The sequence below is a fragment of the Aptenodytes forsteri genome, unplaced genomic scaffold, assembly GCF_000699145.1.
Source record: "Aptenodytes forsteri isolate BGI_AS27 unplaced genomic scaffold, ASM69914v1 Scaffold55, whole genome shotgun sequence".
Lineage (NCBI taxonomy): Eukaryota > Metazoa > Chordata > Aves > Sphenisciformes > Spheniscidae > Aptenodytes > Aptenodytes forsteri.
In genome coordinates, this window is record NW_008796063.1 from 9,784,587 (window position 1) to 9,802,650 (window position 18,064).

Below are 18,064 nucleotides of genomic sequence, written 5' to 3' on the forward strand. Positions count from 1 at the left end.
CAGCCCACTTCAGCCGGCTGTGTGAGGGCAGGACATCCTCCTTCCTCAGTGCTCTCTCCCCTTCCCCACACAGGGTTCCGCCGCCTGAGGAAGGGGTTTCGTCGCCCTTCCCTCAGGGGCCCTGTGGGAGGGGGGCCCCTCTCCTGGGCCGCTTCTCTGCTCTGCGACCGGCGGCTCCTCGCTGTCCTCCAGCCCTACAGGTGAAGGGGAGCGGCGTGCTCGCTCCCACGCTGGGGGCTGCGGCGTGCCCAGGCCTCTCCCCCGAGAGGAGGGAAGGGATCCTCAGGTACCCTGGGGTGCCTGGGCGGGCTTCCCTCCCCAGGGCGTGTGTAACCCACCTGGAGTAGCTGAAGGACTTGTAGGGAGGTGTGGGGTGGAAGGGTCGACCCTCTGCCGTTTAGCCCAGGGCGATAGGTTAGTGTGGAGGGCCCTTCTGGGGCCGGGGAAATTCCCCGTGGGGAGATGGGTGATGAGGTTCAGTTTTCCTCCAGCCCGTGGGAATCAATTGTTCAGTACCGTGGTTATCCCAGACAGTTATTCCTGCCTCTGTTGCTTTCTGTGTGGACATGCTCAATTCGTGGTGTAAAGCCAGTGGGAGTAGGGTGTCATGTGTGCCCAGTCCAGAAATTATTGTGTTCATCATGATGTGTCTGTGTAACTGTGTGCAGCCCAGAAGAAAGGGTAGGAGTTTGCAGGCTGCAGCCTGCTCTGTGGTGCGTGTGTTCTCCCAAATCTGCTGCAGGCTTGGAAGATTTGTCCACCTCAAGCCAGAGGGTTATGGTCCCACATACCCTGTGGAGTCATGTCTTTACACATCTAATAAAGTTTTGTGAGCTTATTGTCATCCCAACACCTGTTTCAAGGTTGATACATCAATATACCTCTACAAATGCAGCTTCTCCCCGCCACACACACACTGTAGCCCACTTCTTGCTGCTGAAGTACATCTGCCAGAAAGTTGACCTATGGTTATGTGAAGAGCTATGTTCAGTGTTGCTTGTGAATATGTCAGTGTCTTACTGTGGTGTAAAATGCACCCTGAACAATAATCAGGAACCAACAACTCTTGTCTTTCAGCAGCTCTCTTAACTCTCATTTCCCTCATCCATGGAGAAAAGAAGGTAACACAATTGGAAAAAAACCTGTGTCTTCAGAACACCACGTGAATACTTTTAGTAACATTGAAAGTTGTCTCTACGTTGTTCCCATCTAATCACACAAGCAGGGTGCTTTCAGGTGTTGTTTTGAGACCTAAAAGCATTTCTAGTACATGCTTGCTTTGTTGGATTTAAGATGTATCTTTAATACCATTATAAATATTTGACGGATGAGGGACATTAGTTAACAGCTGGGAGTTAGAGTAAGTGTGCAGCAGACCAAAGGAAGAAACACTAGCTAAGACAGATGTTTTTAATTCTCCTTAAATTGTTGGGTACTTAGTTTGGGAATGACATAGGGATATAGCTGAGCTTTAGACTGGATGTCTGTAACCATACTGCCTTCTAGGATTTTTTTTTTTTTCTTCTCATCTGAAAGCAAAGGCTGAAAGGGATGGGGTCTTGCTTTAGTGGTAAAGGGGGGTACACCACGTTCTAGGAGAGTCGAAACATCTAGGCGTTCAAATTCTGTTGCTGAAGTTGTAGCTACTTGTGCTCTCTTTCTGCACATTTTGGAGGTTTTGATGACAGGCAGGTTTTCACTCAGAGCAACTGAGCATAGCACAGCCTCTTGATGAAGAGATTTGTTGTTAGGAAGTTCCTGACTTCACTTTAGCTCTTAATTGAGAATGAATTGGGTACAGTTTCTGTGATGAGGTCAAACTGAGCAAGAGTATGTCTCGTTGCAAAGGTGGGCTGAATGAGTTTATAGAGTTAGCCAGCTGTTCCTGTAAGTATGATGTATGTTTTTCTTTTAGATGCTGTTTTGGAGTATTTAATAGTTGATACACCATCAGGTTTTTGTAACGGATTACGTGTGACTATTAGATAATTATGTTTCTCAGCAGGGAGTTGTTTACCAGGAAAGAAGTTACTGATTTATCCTGACTTCTGTTTACTTTGTTCTGAATTATGCCACTTGTATTTGATATTTTCAGTCCCCTACATAATGCTGAAATGGATGATGAAGGATTGGACTATTTATACAGCAAAAGTGAAGTGCTGTAGCCTAGGATTTTTTTGAGTTGAATGCTACTTCGATCTATCAGTGGCTGCTGGTCAATGTGTTTTTTTTTTCTTTTATTTGAACAAATAGTAGAAGAATTCATGAAAATGCAATGTAACAAGAATAAAAAGTGTCAAGATGGAATCCCATCAAATCCTTGGCGGGATTAATGGTTTGTGCCTTTATTTGGGAAAAAAAATTGCATAGATTCCCTCTTGATATTTTTCTCCTGTTTTCACAGGAGAAATATTAGTATCAAAGAATGACAACAACTGCTTCACCACTTGGATGCATTGTGCAAGAGGTCATTATTTACAGCTACCAACTTCATTGAACTCTTCCTTACATTTCATCCTTATTTGTAAGTTTATAATTTATTGCAAAGTGATGGAAAGATGCGCAGCTATGGAAATAGACTCTTCTAGCCAGTTTAGCAGAGCCAGGACCCAGGAGCTCTGTTTAGCTCAGTTCTACCTCTGACTGGCTTTGTGATCTTGAAAAAGTCAGTAAACGTTGCTCAGTTCTGGAGCATGAACTCGACAAGCTGATGGAAAAGAGAATCTGTGTTACTAGATGATAGCCTGAGGAAAACATTTTAAAAAAGAAAAAAAAAACAAGAAAAAACCTGTTGAAGTTAGGAGATTGTCTGGGGGGATCTTCGGAGGCCTCCAGGGAAGCATTCTGCTGGAGGGTGCATAAAGCTTGGGGGCAGGAGAAGGAAGGCAAGGCAGGCTGAAGTCCCCTTCTTCGTGCCATATCGTTAGGTATGCTGAGCTAGGTCACTAAACAGCATGGCTTGTGGGTCACAACGTTCTGTAAGGATATATTCCTGGTACTATTAAAGTGGTGATAACAAATATTAAGGATGCTGGGAAATACAGGCTTATGGGAAACACTTCACTTTCTCAACAGAGAAAATTTGTTTCTTTTTTGTTTTTAACATTGTGGCTTTAACAGACCTTTGATATCTTGCAGTCTTTTAGAAGCGGCAAAACAACTTAGGTTTGATGTTTTGTGTGCCATCAACTGAAATTGGAGCCATCATGAATATAACCAAGGGTGGACTGGTGCTGTTTTCAGCTAATTCCAATTCGTCATGTATGGAACTATCAAAGAGGATTGCTGAGTAAGTAAAATCCTGCAGGGCAGCTTAGAATCTTGGTGTTATTATGATGGGACTTATTTTACTGAAGACTGATTTCTCTGTTTAAGGAAAGTTACACAGGAAAACTGCCATGGTTTGCAAGAACATCTAGTGTACTGTATTGCATAGCGTATTTCAACAGATCAATAACAAATAAAATAACTTGTGTTTAAATTGTTCGGTGGCAGGTTGTGATTGGCTGCAGTATGTTGTAGAGAACATGTGGGAAAATTGTTTGGATAGCGTTAAAAAATCATGGCAGAAGTTTTTATCATTTTCTCGTTCTCCTTGTAGCAGTTTTCTTAGATGGCAAAGCTGCATCCATCCTGCTCACTGTGTATTTTAGATGGGGGCATTTGTTCAGCTTTAAATGCATGAATAGCTTCAGCAGAACTTCTATGGCTTAAGGAAATTTTTGCCATGCTACTATAGCAGTATTAGGATGCGTAACATTACCAGGAGTATTGTACATGATGGGTTTCTTCCTGAGGCCTACGTACATAAAGTTAGATATAGATAGGAGGAGAAAGGGGAGTGCAAAGGAGCTGAAATTATGCATTGCAAGGACTTGGGCATGAGTGCATAGCATACTCGATTGTCTCCTTTTTTTAGTGATGGGGGCTTGTGCTAATACTGAAGTGGAATAGACATAGCAGACATTAGTCTTCCGTTATTCATCAAACAGAGCTCGCTAGTATTTTCTATTCACTCTACGTTGACATTTTTTCTATAGAGAAGAATGATTTAAAAGCGGTCTTTTAAGCATTGTGCATGTTTATGTTGCCATGTGCATACACATATATATGGCAATATATAGAGAATGTATATAGAAATGCATATTAAAAATTAGAAATTGTTACATAATTTAGTAATCAAGCATCATTTTTTCCGTTGCTCGTTCTTCTGAGCTTGGCTTGAAAATGAGTTTAGCTTAGGCTGCAGTGCAGCGTCTGGAAATTTAGATGCTTTGTTAAGAGATTTCCACTATAATTACTGGTTTTATGGTTTGGGTTTTTTTTTCTTGGTTTTCTCCTGTAAAATATAGCCTTTTCAGTAAGTATTGCATTGTATGGGCTTTGCATTTGTTGTGCCCTTCATTTTCCCATATTGACTTCCATTTTTTCTGCTCCTGCAGGCGCTTAGGAGTTGAGATGGGGAAGGTTCAGGTTTATCAAGAGCCAAACAGAGGTGAGCATTTAATTGTCAAAACTGGAAACTTACCTAACTATGACGTGTATGTATTGGCTCCCCTTTTCTTAGACTGTTGAATTTTGCTATTGCAATTATTACATATTTCTCTTCTTGGCAGAAACAAGAGTGCAGATTCAGGAGTCTGTGAGAGGAAAGGATGTATTTATCATCCAAACAGTCTCAAAGTGAGTAACTGTTTAAAGACACTGTGCTAGCATTTTGACATGGGCTGTCCATAAGAATGCTTCTGTTTTAATTTTTCTTTGCATTTTATGTATATGATACGGTATAATAAGCTTAGATTAACTAGATAGAGGCTTCTCTTTGTGGGTTTTTTGGGTTGTTTGGTGGTTTGTTTTGTTTTTTTGATATGTGCACAAAGAAGACTTCAGTATAAGCTAACCTTCTTATTTTCATTTTCAGTGAACATGTCAATGAAACTTTCCCCTGGGTCTCTGCATTCTTTTGCCAAGTGCATTCTTTTGCTTATGTCATTCTCTTTAAATTCTTCCCTTTTCAGCTACCCCGTCTCCAGCACCGTTAAAAAGTTCCAAATGTAGGAGGAGCATTTCCTAGGCAATGTGTCCCGTGATTCAGAAAAAACTTTTTTTTTATGCTAAGACTTTTTTTTTTTTTTAATTTCTAATGGAAACAGAAATAGTAGGTCTCTTAGTTGATGACCAGTTCTCATCTAAAAAGGTACCCTCCTCAATATTTTCATTTAGGGCAGAAAATAGATGGTAATTGTTAAATATTTAGCCTGCTGTTGGCTTGAACAGTAGAGGAATATGTTGTAAAGTCTGAAACTTTTTTTTTTTTAAAAAAAAGCTTATCTATATAAAAAAATAAATTTTGTTTTGTGCATAATAGAAATAGATGTTGGGGATAAATTATGGACTGCTTTGTTAACAGCAACATGCTGTATTGCTAAAAGCCTGAAAATGGTATAACAAAAACTGCTGAATTGCCCAAAAAAGCCAAGTGAGATATTTCATTATTTCATGAAGTGTAATTCTAGTAAGAATTAAAATGCTGGGTCCAGGGCACTTGCCATCCTGAGGTGCACAGCTGGATTCTTAGTGAAGATTGCTCAGTCACCATACTCTCTACTACCCTGGAGTGAAATCCCTGGAGTGGGTATAGATACTGTGTTGATTACAGGATTTTTATGCACGAGATACAGAACTAGATGCTTCTCGTTCCAGGGATGTGAATACTACGATCATGGAACTCCTGATCATGGTGTACGCTTGTAAAACCTCCTGTGCCAAAAGCATTATTGGAGTGATTCCTTACTTCCCCTACAGCAAACAGTGCAAGATGAGGAAAAGGGGCTCCATTGTGTCTAAATTACTGGCTTCAATGATGTGCAAAGCTGGTAAGAATGCAGGTTATTATGAAATAATCAGGTCAACGGGGGCTCCTGCTGTCAGCTTTCAGGTTTAGAGGTCTGTGCACAAGTTGGGACTCTGTTTAAAAATAACTGCCAAGTTTTTTGTTACTTTAAAACCCACATACAAAGGAGAATGTAATTAGAAATGTTTCCAAATTATGAGTTCATAAAAAAACCAAACTTGTAACAGCCATTTTACATTGTGTACTACCAAGCTGGCAAAATGAGTCTGCTGGACTCTGCTGCTTTGGGCCATGGTATCTCTCTCTCGTAATACTGTTCTTTGCCTTTCTAACACTCTCAAACAGTTGTGCTTTGTCATTTCTAGCCTGTTTTTTACCTGTTGGATGAGTGTGCTTTGTATCTGTCCTTTACATTTGAGATGATGTGGGAGAATGAGATTATTCATTTTCACAGCCTTCAACACATTTTCTTTTCTGCTCCTTTCCTTTTGCTCCTGTCCCTGGGAAAAATGGGCAGTTACAATGAACACAGTGGGATCTGGTTTCTTATTTTGAGAGAAGTATTTCGATGATTAGGATTTGGGCCCATTTTTCAGGAGTTCAGAACTTGAATGTTAGCTGTGCCGGGGCCTTGCTATGTGGCAGAGGACAATTTATCTTACTAGTGCTTCCATTTTGTCACATGTTGAATGGAGAAAGATCTTACCTGCCTCAGTGTGGCACTACTGAGTCAATTATGTAGAGTGTTCTGAGGTTCTTTTTAAAAGGACACTGTAGAAATCTCGAAACATGATAATGCCGGTGTACTTAAAAGGGACATAGTTAATATGCTACGTACTTTCACTAAGTATAGTATTCTTGTTGTAATGCAGCTTAGAGATTTTGTTCTGGACAAACTTCAGTGAAACTTGCTAGAGAAATAAAGTGTGTGTCTGTTGTTCTCTCTTGCTTTTCTTGATGTGCTTCTCTGTATGTCTTTTTATTTTTTTTTTAAAGGACTGACTCATCTTATTACCATGGATTTACATCAGAAGGAAATACAGGGCTTCTTCAATATTCCAGTTGATAACTTGAGAGCATCTCCGTTTTTACTACAGTACATCCAAGAAGAGGTGAGGAAGGCTTGCTATTACAGTTGCTTTTTAAAATTATTTTCTGTCATGTCTCAAGGCTTCTGAAACAAATTCCTCTGAAAAGACTAACTCTTCAAATAGAATTTTAAAGGGGGAAAGGTCATGTTGGGGCAGAGAGTGGTATTGGGGCAGTTGGTTCTTCTCTTCCCCGCAGGCTTAAGTTTTGCTTTCGTGAAGAGCTGGCGTTTTCTCATCCACGCAGTGATGCTGTTCTGTCTTCTTAGATATATTCCCCTAGCTAGTATTAAAAAAAAAATGAGGATTTTCTTGCTCTTGATGTCCTCTTCCTTTCCTATTTCCCGTTTCCTTGACGTTTATAGGATGGACTGCTTGTGCAGGTGTAATTTATATCGCGTTATGAAAACACTTTGGAAGTTAAGTTGTAAACTATGAGAGAGCCTATCGATCATACTCTGAAAGTAAGGACAGATGACTTCTTGCGTGGAAATCTTCACCTGCTCTTTGTTCAGCATGTCTTGACTTGAGGAGCTTAACTTCTGATGTTCTGTGCGTCCATTTCTCCAGCTTATTTTTATAAGTGCTTTGAGAAGTGCTGCTGGTAGAGTCATACACAAATTGTGCAAATGATAATTGTAGGTATAAGATGCATATTATGCCTCTGACTAATGATAATTTGGAATTAAGCAAATGCTTTCTTCCTGGTGAGAGAAAAAGTTTAGCTCACTCTTTGGAATCCAAGCTATTTCTTTTTATAGAGATATGAATGCCTCAATTTGAAAAACCAAAAAAAAACCAAAACAAAAAAAACCCAAACCCAAAACCAAGCCAACATGATCTTGTTGTGACAGTGTTAAAATCTGTTTGGGGAATCAGTTACCATTTGAATCTATTGTTATCATTTCATTTGGTAATAGAGTCAGAGGATGATAGAACAAAACTCCAGGCTCTGGCTTTGCCACCGTCATTCATCTTGAATACCAGGAGAGAAGTATTGCACATTGTAAGCACTTCATAAGTTAAAAAAAGAAAAAAGTGGAAAACCGAATACGCAGACACAAGACAAGTTGTGCCTTTATATGCTGCTTGAATGTATGGATTATGGTCGATAACAAGATCATGTTCCTGGTTTAATCTTGAAGCACATTTTGATACATGAGCTCTTAGCGGTTTACAAAGAATTGTTGCAGCTTTGAGCCTGGCACTGCTGTGCAGTCTAACAAATGAACATTTGTAGAGATCTGCTGAAGCATGTGTAGAGAGGTCTTAAAGATACTTTCAGTTTTTCATCATTCCTCTGCTTGTCCATGAGATGACTTGCTAAAACTAGAGTTGACTGAATGTATCTGATCACATGGGATCTATACTGGCAAGTACCTTCACCACCCAGGTCACTTATAGTATCTATTCTTAAAAGTTTCATCCAGTGCTGCTCAGGAGGAATTTAGTATTCATCTCAAGTTCACAGTGGCAGCAGCTTGCTGTATATCCTGCATTGTGAATGCCAAAGCACGAAAAACGTTTCAAATGGGAGTTGTGATGGGGTATATTGAGTAGCATGAAATAGAGTCCAGCTTGATAAGAATGGAGGTCACTTGAAAAGCATTTAACTGAAAGTTAAGAGGATGAGGGCTTGTAGTTGTTCCCTGTCGGGAATTTAGGCATAGGTGTGAAGAGAATTACTTGGTGTTCTGGGATTAAGACAGTCCAGTCAGTGAAATTTATGTGGTATAAAAATAATTTGGTGATTTTCCTTTGTATGCTTAGCAAAGGTTCAATACTTAGTGTCTTCTATCTGTCCTGTGTGTACATGTTAATCTTAGAGTGACGTAGCTCTTTGTTACAAGGAGTTGTTGATGTCTTTGGGATGACATTTCTGCCTTTCTGACTTCATTTTTAAAGAGCTGAGAACAAATTGGATAATTTGGCAGGGGAAAAATGAGGCAATGATGTCTGAACAAGATCAAAGCCTTTATTATGTCAAGTGACAGGCCCTGCCTTGTCCATACCTTCCATCATGTTAATCTTTGTGGCCTGTTGTGTTTGTAAAGGACAGAACATGCTGAATTCCCAGTATTATAGGTGGAGTTAGTAGCATTGAGGATTATTAATGTTGCCTGACACGTCCTCAGAAAAGCTCTTGTTTTCAGTTGGTTAGGCCCATGCCCAAATTCAGAACTTAATTTTTTCTTTCCCATGCCTATTTCAGGTAGGCTGCCTTTGGAAATATTCAGCCAGTGTGGTTTGTATGTTTGAGGATAAGGTTGTGGAAGAACTGATCTTGCTTGTGTTTGGAAAAAAACCCCAACTATTTCTATGCTCTGGGACATGTGACAGCAAGGCGATGAACTGCATGTCAGGGTATCATCCCCCCAAATTTGTGAAATTACAACTGTAACAGATCAATTTGCAGGTATTTTTTAAAGAGTCTTCCGTCCCTTAACACTGGGATTCTGAGGATTGGATCTGCTCTGTAGGACTTTGCTTGCTGTTGCAGCTGAGAGTGGCTGTGGACTATCGTTATGGCAGCCGACAGAAGGACAGACAGGTTCTCTGTATGCTGCTCTCTGTGGCAGACAGATCGTCCCAGGGCAGCACAGTGAAGGAAAATGCTGAGTTTGCAAGCAAGGGGGTAAGATGAGGTCTTAGAGGGAGCATAGATAGCTGTTAGAAAGGAGGACTGGAAGTGCAAGTGGTGGAATGCTCAAGTTGTTACGAACGAGGAAAGACGAGTCTGATGTGGAGTCACTGTTTGCAGGGAAAATGGAGACTAGGATAAGAAACTTTTGAGAGATGGGGACTAAAATGCTGGCTAAATGGAGAGGGGGAGTCTGGAGTGAAAAGCCAGTATGAGAATGGGGCAGGGCAGGGGCAGCAAAGACTGACTGAAGTACCCGTCGGACCTCAAAATGAAACCCAGACTTCTTGGCCTTACCACTTTGCTGCTGTCGGCATTTGCGGCAGCATCCTCTAGTGCTGATCTGCGTAGGAGACGGTTTGCAGCAATATTAGTCTGTGACTCCAGGATCAGTGCAGTGAATGTGGAATTTTGATCCCTTTTGATGGTCCATATAGTCAGAATGATGTGATGGAGAGGCGTTACTTTTTTTGGTGCACTCTGAAAAACAATAGGAAATAGATGAAATGCTATGTTTTCAAGCGATTAAAGACTGCCACGTGCACGCACAAGACAATTTAAGTTGAACAGGAAACTTTAATTTTGATGATTTCCTGTTTCTTTTAACACTTGGGCTTGTAGCCCTGATGTTCTTCTAAAGCAGTTACTTTTGTGTAATCTGTAATATAACGTGGTGTTTATGAAAGGTTACAGTTTTAAGTTAATATCTGAATTTTCTAAATATGTGTTTTTACTGAGCTGTGAACTCTGATCATGTAGCATGGATCTTGAGGTTGCTTTCTTATGTTAGGTAAAATGTTTGATGCTTAAAATTCTTCTGGCAAAATAAAGTTCTCTGATTCTTACTGAGTTTAAATTTGTCTAAAGATATGAAGTAGACATTGCTATCTGTTATTTACTACAGATACCAGACTACAGGAATGCTGTAATTGTGGCCAAATCACCTGCGTCTGCAAAGAGGTGGGTAAGATCTGCTCTCTTATGTTAGAGCAGGAAATCTCTATCGTGATTTTGTTCTTAGGATCGAGTGAAGGACAGATACCCAGTAATGAGAAGATGCAGCCTTCAAATCCCTCCCAGTTCTGCTTTGTCAGACGTGTAGTTTTTACATCATCGCTATAATCATAATAAATCTAAGGAGAGTAAAAACCAAACAAACAAAAGGATGAGGTAAATCAATACAGTGCTTAGGATAAAGAAGGTGTTTAATCATACTACATTTGTGTGCGTTGACATTATAAATTTCCTGCTGTAAATGAAGAAAAATGGCTGGAAGTATAACGCCATTAATCCAAAGTAATTGCTTAGCATGGTCATAACTTATAACATGGTTGATCAGATCCTAAATACAGATGGCTTACCATCTAGCGTGGTGAAACAGGATTTGATGTGTGAGATGATTTTGATTGTGAAGTCCTTGTTGGCTGAACGACTGTTCTTAATCCATAAAGCTTTTTGGTTGACTATTCCTAAACTCTTTGGAATTACACTGCTGCTGTAAGAGTTGGATGATGGTTTAAGAGATACTGTATTTGCTGTGGCGTCAAACTAGTAGTTTGTTGAAAAGTTATCTAGACTTTCATGCCAAGGAATCATGACACTCTTTGTAAGAAGGGGTTTTGTTATTTTATATAGCAAATCAGAAATGCTTTAATTTGTAGAAGTATAGTGAGGGGAACAACTTTTGTCATAGTTGTTTTCCAGCAGTACTTTTTATGTGATTTTTTTTGTTTTGGCCAGTTATGTTACATTTGCGTGTCTTTGTTTCTTTTACTTGGTGTCGGTCTTGCCTCTTGGGAGTAGGCAGACATTTGTTGAAGCATTTTCATGCTCGTCAAGTAATTGTGCATGCCAGCACATAGTTTACACATACCTTTAACTGATCAGACAGATGAGTTGCACACGTAGCCGATTTGTGTAGGAGAAGATCCCAGAGCTGTATTGTTTAGCTTCTTCACATGTACATGTGAGCATGTAAGAGTAGTATTTGAGGAGGTACATTGTATTTGGAAAAGGGTGATTGAATGCTTCAGCCTAATCAAGGAGAACGCTTTTCAGATGAACGTCTGCTTGTGGAAGAGAACCTTTGCTTGATGAAGTTCAGAATGTTTCTGTGGTTTCTGAGCTCACTGGGAAATGAATAAATCATTTTACTGTTACTTTGAACTTTATTCAGTTTAATATTGCATTTTAAAGTAACTATTACGGTTTCGTTGATAGGATTATGCCTTCTAAGTCATAACTCTTAAAGTTTGGAATCATAATTTATCTGTAGTTAACTACTTGAAAAAATACCCTAAGTGTATGATAACCTCAGGGCAGAAGATTCTTCATTTTTAATTAACTGAGCATCACGATGGGCGTATTATTTTCTGGACTTTGAGTTGTTTGGATAGTGAAATGAGGCTTAAGCGTAAAGGAGGTGATTCAGGCCACAGGTCTTAGATGCTAACGTTAGAACAAAGTGACTCACTCTGGACGTGCCAGTCTCACTTTGACCAGAAGGAGACCAGATCAGTGGCTTAGGCTAGATACCGAACTCTTGGGTGTGGAAGGTAAGGTAGGATGAATCTGCTAATTTTTCCTTGCTGCTTCCAGCATCTGGGATGCTGGATGCAGACAAGCACTGTCTGTGAAATTCCTATTTTCCCGACTCTCTGCTTTCCCCACTCCCCCCAGCTAACCTTATGCTTCTTTACATAAATTTCTCATTTTAGTTGAAGAAATACCTGCAAGGTGAAGGAACTTTTTGTAATCTTGTAAAAATCCAGGCTGTTTAACTTTGAAGAGTGGATTGTCAGGCAAAATAATCGTCTGGATTCTCTTTTCTGTAGGATATCTAAGGTTATGTGTGAGGTCAGGGATATCGTCTTTATTTAGTGCACACCTTGCTAAAAATAAATAGGTGAACACTTGTTTTCTGTTTTCATGTGAATATTTTTTTCCCTATTAAATGTAGACAATCCAGACATCTAGGCTATTCTCGGTTACTGTTGGATGAGACCTGCTAAAGCATGGGATCTCAAGAATGCCGAAGGCTAGGAAATGTGTTTTTGACCGTTGGGCAAAACAGAAGGGAGTTATCAGAATTATGTGACTTGCAGCATTTATCCTTCTGCTTCAAGGCCAGTATGGGTACTTTCAAGGTTTTTCTGACTCTCACAAGCTTGGTGAAAACAAGATTCTAAGGGGCAAGTGGTTTCTTCTGTGTGTTTTCCTAAAATTTTAGGATCATTCCATTTTTCCTCTGAAACGTTAGAAATAAAATGGAAGTAGATAAGGATTGTATGTATGTGAATTCTTTTAAATTTAATGTATTTCTATTTGTTTTAACCCTTTCCCTACAGGGCACAGTCATTTGCCGAGCGCTTACGGTTGGGAATTGCTGTGATTCATGGGGAAGCTCAAGATGCTGAGTCTGACATGGTGGATGGTCGACACTCACCACCTACAGCCAAAAATGTAGCTGCTATTCATCCCAGTTTGGAGATACCCAGTAAGTAAGTTTGTGTGTGAAAGTGTTCACCTATCATTTTTTGTGGTTTTGGGGGATGGGGCTGGTAGCGATGGACCATCAAAAAGGAGTGGTTCTTATAAAAACAGCAGGGGGGGGAAGATTCCTTTTGGATGTTCTTTGTCTGGTTTTAGTGCCGGGCCGTGCGTGAGCACTGTCCCCTGTGTAGGAGGGGCTGCGTCATTACAGGTAGTCAGAAGAGCCCCTGGCAGGGAGGGCCCGCTTTTTTGCCATTTACTTTTTCTGCTGGAATTTTTCTGGGGGACAGAGCTAATAAGCTGAGCTGACGCTGGGTTTGAGTGTAGCTCTGTCATGGGCCTTGACAGAGTAACCTTGCTGAATGTGGATGTGATCTATAGCTGCACCAGCAAAACTTCGTTGCGTAAACCTAGTTTGGGTCTCAGTAGGGTGATTGAACTGGCCGTGTCTCCAAGCCACTCTATTCTCTGTACTAAAATTAAGAATTAATTGAATTGGTTAAGAATTTGGGTGTAAATGAATGTAGTTAATACTTTGCCTAAGCTTAAAAAAACATCATTTATGTACTAAAATCCTGCTGTTTTTTCCCAGTAATGCTGTGATGGTTGAAATAGTTGTTGCTTCACTTCTCTCTATAACAGTGGTGACCCATGCAAAGCAGACATTTCCACACTGGAAGTAAATTGTATAAACTTTCTCTTTCTTTCTCCTCTCTACCCCTCTAAAAAAAATTGCCATTAATAAGTGCTGATTCCCAAGGAAAAACCACCCATCACAGTTGTTGGAGATGTAGGAGGAAGAATAGCGATCATCGTGGTAAGTAAGATGCCATTGCTTTTGATAAATTATATTAAATGTGTTAAAGTTGCAGAAATCGAGTAGATTTTCTGTGGTGTCAGCAACTGAACTTCGGTTGACGGTGGGCTTTCAATACTGCACTTTTTACACCATGAGGCAGCATTCTGCACGCTTACTGAAGCTGACTGTGTGAACTATGAAGTGATCCATGCTGAAAAGCAGCATTTGCACCTTGTTTCCATGAATAGGCCAGATAAAATTCTGTTTAAGTGCTTGCCTCTGAAGGTGAGGAGTTTCAGGTGGTGCTTATACATCAGGTGAGGGGAAAATCGCCATGTTTCTATTCTGTGAGTTTAGAAATGCCAGTGAAGTAGATATGATGCAGTCTTATGGTTTCTCTAAAGCAGAGTGTAATCTCTGGGCTTTTAATGGAAAAGGTCAATTTTCTGTTAGTTTGGTTTTTGAATGAATGTCGGTTGTCCTGGCTTTTCCCTCTTCCCCTCATGGAGCAATCCCTCTGCCCCTTGATGTTGCAGTAGTTTTGGACACTCTGCTTTTCCGCTCTTTCGCACCTACCATCTAGCTCAGGTGTCTGAAGAACGGCATCAATAAAAATGTCCATTTTGCGTTGGCTGTAAACTGTTACACTCGAAAAAGATGTAATGTCAATCTGGGTGTGCTGGGTTGATCTGTCTGAGGACGTGGTGACTCTTCACTGACTCAATCTTATTTTGACAGGATGACATTATAGATGACGTTGACAGCTTTCTTGCTGCAGCTGAGACCCTGAAGGAAAGGGGGGCTTACAAGATCTTTGTAATGGCCACACATGGCCTGCTATCTTCAGATGCTCCCAGGCTGATAGAGGAGTCTGCAATCGATGAAGTAAGCACGGATTCTGAATTTCTGATCAGATTATTTTGTTTTTTTTCAAGCAAGTGATTTTCTCCTGACTTGATTCTTAAAATATACTGGCATTAAGAATGTAGCTGGGAGGTTCCTGGGCTCAGACGCTAGAATACTAGCGTCTGCGCATCCTTAAACTATAGCAATGGGAAACTAGGGAAGTAGTGGGAGGATGGACTGCCAGTATTAGCAGACTTTTCCCTTCAGGGTGGCGGGTATTTTTGTACCTTCCTTTGGACTTGCATGGCAGAATGAAAGGGAGGAAGGACAGTGCCATTAGTATCCATGGATACGGGGACGTTCCCTTTCGCAGTTCTAATAGGGGAGGTGGAAAACATAATGGAGCTACGTCTTTCTGATCATTTTTTTCTTCCTGTAGGTGGTTGTTACAAACACAATTCCCCATGAAATACAAAAACTCCAGTGCCCTAAAATCAAGACTGTGGATATCAGCATGATCCTCTCAGAAGCCATTCGCAGGATCCATAACGGGGAGTCCATGTCGTACCTTTTCAGAAATATAGGACTGGATGATTAATGCTTTTTATTCTAAAGAAACACCCCGGGCCAAACTGGAAGCGAACAGATAATGAGCTGTGAAGCATCATGCTTACCTTAATATTTCTATTGAGCCACTTTTCATTTTCTCTTGGTTTAAGTATCAAGGTAGAACAGTTTTTAAGAGCAATTTTTTTCTTTGCAGGTTTTTTTTTTGGGGGGGTAGGTGGGGAATAAACATTTTACAAAAAACTGTTCTAGTTGCTTTTAGGTTAGTTGCACTATATACATGATGGAAAAAACCCACAAAACACTTGAGGCAAGAATTTGGCTTCTAAATTAAGCATTCCTTTTCCAAAGCTGCTTGCTACAAGTGCTTTAAAAGATAATAAAATGAAGTGACTGTATAATATTTGCATTTTGAAAGCCAAAAAGGTCGTACTGTTGTATGCAGTTAAGTGATTTTGTAGGAGTGCTTTTATAGAAAAGCATATGAAATATGCACCTGTATTTATTTTCTGCGACAAAGAATAAAGATTTGTTTTGTGTGAGCTTTCTAAAAATGTTCCTGTACTAGTCACTTGTCTTCTAAAGTGTGTCCCCTTAAAAATGATTTGCAGGTATTACGTTACTGAAAGAAATCGAGGTGAATTGATTCTTTTATGCTAATGTGTTGCTTTGGAATATGACCAGGATTCGGGCTTCTTGGCAGTAAGAATAACATGTGTTTTGCTTGTTGTTATAGTGAAACGCCTGCAGACGAGGAGGAGAGGCTGCTTTTCCCTAATACAGATGCTCATTGTCATTTTTCAAGCTGCCTGCTGCTGAGCAGTCTTGTAAAACGCAAAATACAACCTTTCACCATCCGCTTGCAGGTGCTATCACAAATGTTTGTAGATTAGTTGTAATTTGGCAGTTACAGTAGGCTTCCAGTGTGCTGCTTTGCTTCAGGGAATGTGGGAGGGAGCCGAATCTATGGCTGGATGTCAAGGAACCACAGGGAGTTGGGAATATTGTGGGAGGCAGAGGTTCCAGCTGGTAAAATCCCAATCGGCTCGTCACAGGCAGAGCTTAACTTGTTGGGGTTGGTTTTCCCAACCATCCTTAGGTACGCGTGTGTGGAATGGCCGGCTAGCTGCCACGCTGTGAGCTTCCAGGCTCGGAGACTTGGAAGTTCCTGACCTGTTGCAGAGAAAATGGTGGTGGAATTACTGAGCATTTAGGGGTTGTTTGGTCTAACCTCTCTCCATCAGAATGTCCTACAAATAAGTCTAAAACTTTTGGCATGTTCAAAACCAGAAGTGAAAATTAACCTTTGTTGACACCATTTCTCTCTGCTTGAGACAAACTTCCAAGGGCTCTGGAAGGTTCATTTGCTTTTAAGGATAAAACCAGTTTTTTTTCCTTCCCTTGTCTGTCTTGGTACAGCACTGGGAACTGGAAGACCTAGATACTGCTAAAAGATCTACAGTACTTGATCTTGTTGGTACATTCAGCAAGTCAGATGGTGATTTTATTTAAGCAGCTGCGCGTTTCTGTTCAGCTAATGCTGTTCTTCATTCTGTGAGCTTATTTTGCGTAAGATTATTCTGTTTGATTTTTGCAGTCCTGTCCGGAGAGGTACATTCTGTCTCTCTGAAATGACAAAATGCAAGGCTGTACCTGGTTGTACTTTAATGACAGTAGGTTATTAAACAGTTCAGCGATGTTAATCAACACACCAAGCTGACGTATTAACACTTACATGTACTTTGAATGTGTTAATGCAGGTTAAATTCCAGTTGAGCTTGGGTGCCTCAGCAGCTATTTCAGAGAGAGGAGAAATACCCTGACCTGTCTCGGCCGTGGACATATTAGTTGCAGTGTATTTATTTTATTAGTGAAACCTCGTGATACATGGTTGGAAAGTGTGCTGCCACCTGAAAACGAGCCAGCGAAGCATTCAGTGCAGAAAACAGTATGATTACTAAATAACCGAAAACATTAAATTCAAAGGTTGTTCCCTGCTGCTTGTTTCGTGTCGGCCTTTGGAGGAGTAGCTTCGTCTCTTCTGTGTGCGTTTCTGCTGGTCGGCCCTCGCTGGCGTGCTGAGGCTCCACCTCGGACGTTCACGTAACTCCTGCGTTTGAGCATTGCTTTAGCATGTAGGAAACCCCAAACTTTGCCTAGTTCCGTGCAGTGCAATTGTTGTCTTGATTAGGACTCAAGAATTTGGGAACAGTCGCGGTCGTAAGACCGGATCGCTGATCCTTTCATAGTGTTGGGGTGGTTGAAAGGGAGCAAAGCACGTGCGACTTCACTTGGACATTTTTCCCACCCCTTTCATTACACCATGTAACTGCAGAGCTACCTAAACTCCACGTGCTTTTCCCAGAGCAAAAATACCAGATCCCCAGAAATGCCAGCTATTCTTAGAGGTTTTTCTCTGGGTTCCTTCAAATGTAAAGAACACTTTAAAACCCCCGCTTTATTCAGCAATTTCTACAGTAATTAACTAGTCAGAAGATCATGCAAATTCTTTCCAGACTTAGTATCTGCAAGAAAAATGCTGGGGTTTGGTTTACAGTTCATAGAAGACAAAAGCCTTGGCAGTTTCTTGTCCAGCAATATCGAGATTTAAGGCACCTCTGCAAGAGGCTGCCGGGAGCCCGTGTCCTGGGAGTCTGCACGGCAGAAAGGCATTCATTGCAGGGGCGGCTTGGGCTGGAAGCCTGCAGCTTCTGCAAGAGCAATGCAGAAGAAGCAGAAAACCCCAAGGAAATGGGGATTAAAGAGCCGCTCGTTTG

At 40.8% G+C, this 18,064-nt stretch overlaps 1 protein-coding gene across 1 annotated transcript; it reads left to right on the top strand.

Moving 5' to 3' along the window:
* The first annotated feature begins 241 nt into the window (after positions 1 to 241).
* PRPSAP2 (phosphoribosyl pyrophosphate synthetase associated protein 2) lies at positions 242 to 15,835 on the top strand. The gene is made up of 12 exons (XM_009286462.1): positions 242 to 286; positions 2,405 to 2,524; positions 3,139 to 3,289; positions 4,443 to 4,495; positions 4,617 to 4,683; positions 5,704 to 5,876; positions 6,851 to 6,966; positions 10,488 to 10,543; positions 12,931 to 13,079; positions 13,822 to 13,892; positions 14,613 to 14,759; positions 15,160 to 15,835. Exons 3-12 carry the CDS (start codon positions 3,171 to 3,173, stop codon positions 15,316 to 15,318), a joined length of 1,110 nt encoding a protein of 369 aa, XP_009284737.1. The 5' UTR covers positions 242 to 286; positions 2,405 to 2,524; positions 3,139 to 3,170; the 3' UTR covers positions 15,319 to 15,835.
* The last annotated feature ends 2,229 nt before the right edge of the window (positions 15,836 to 18,064 follow it).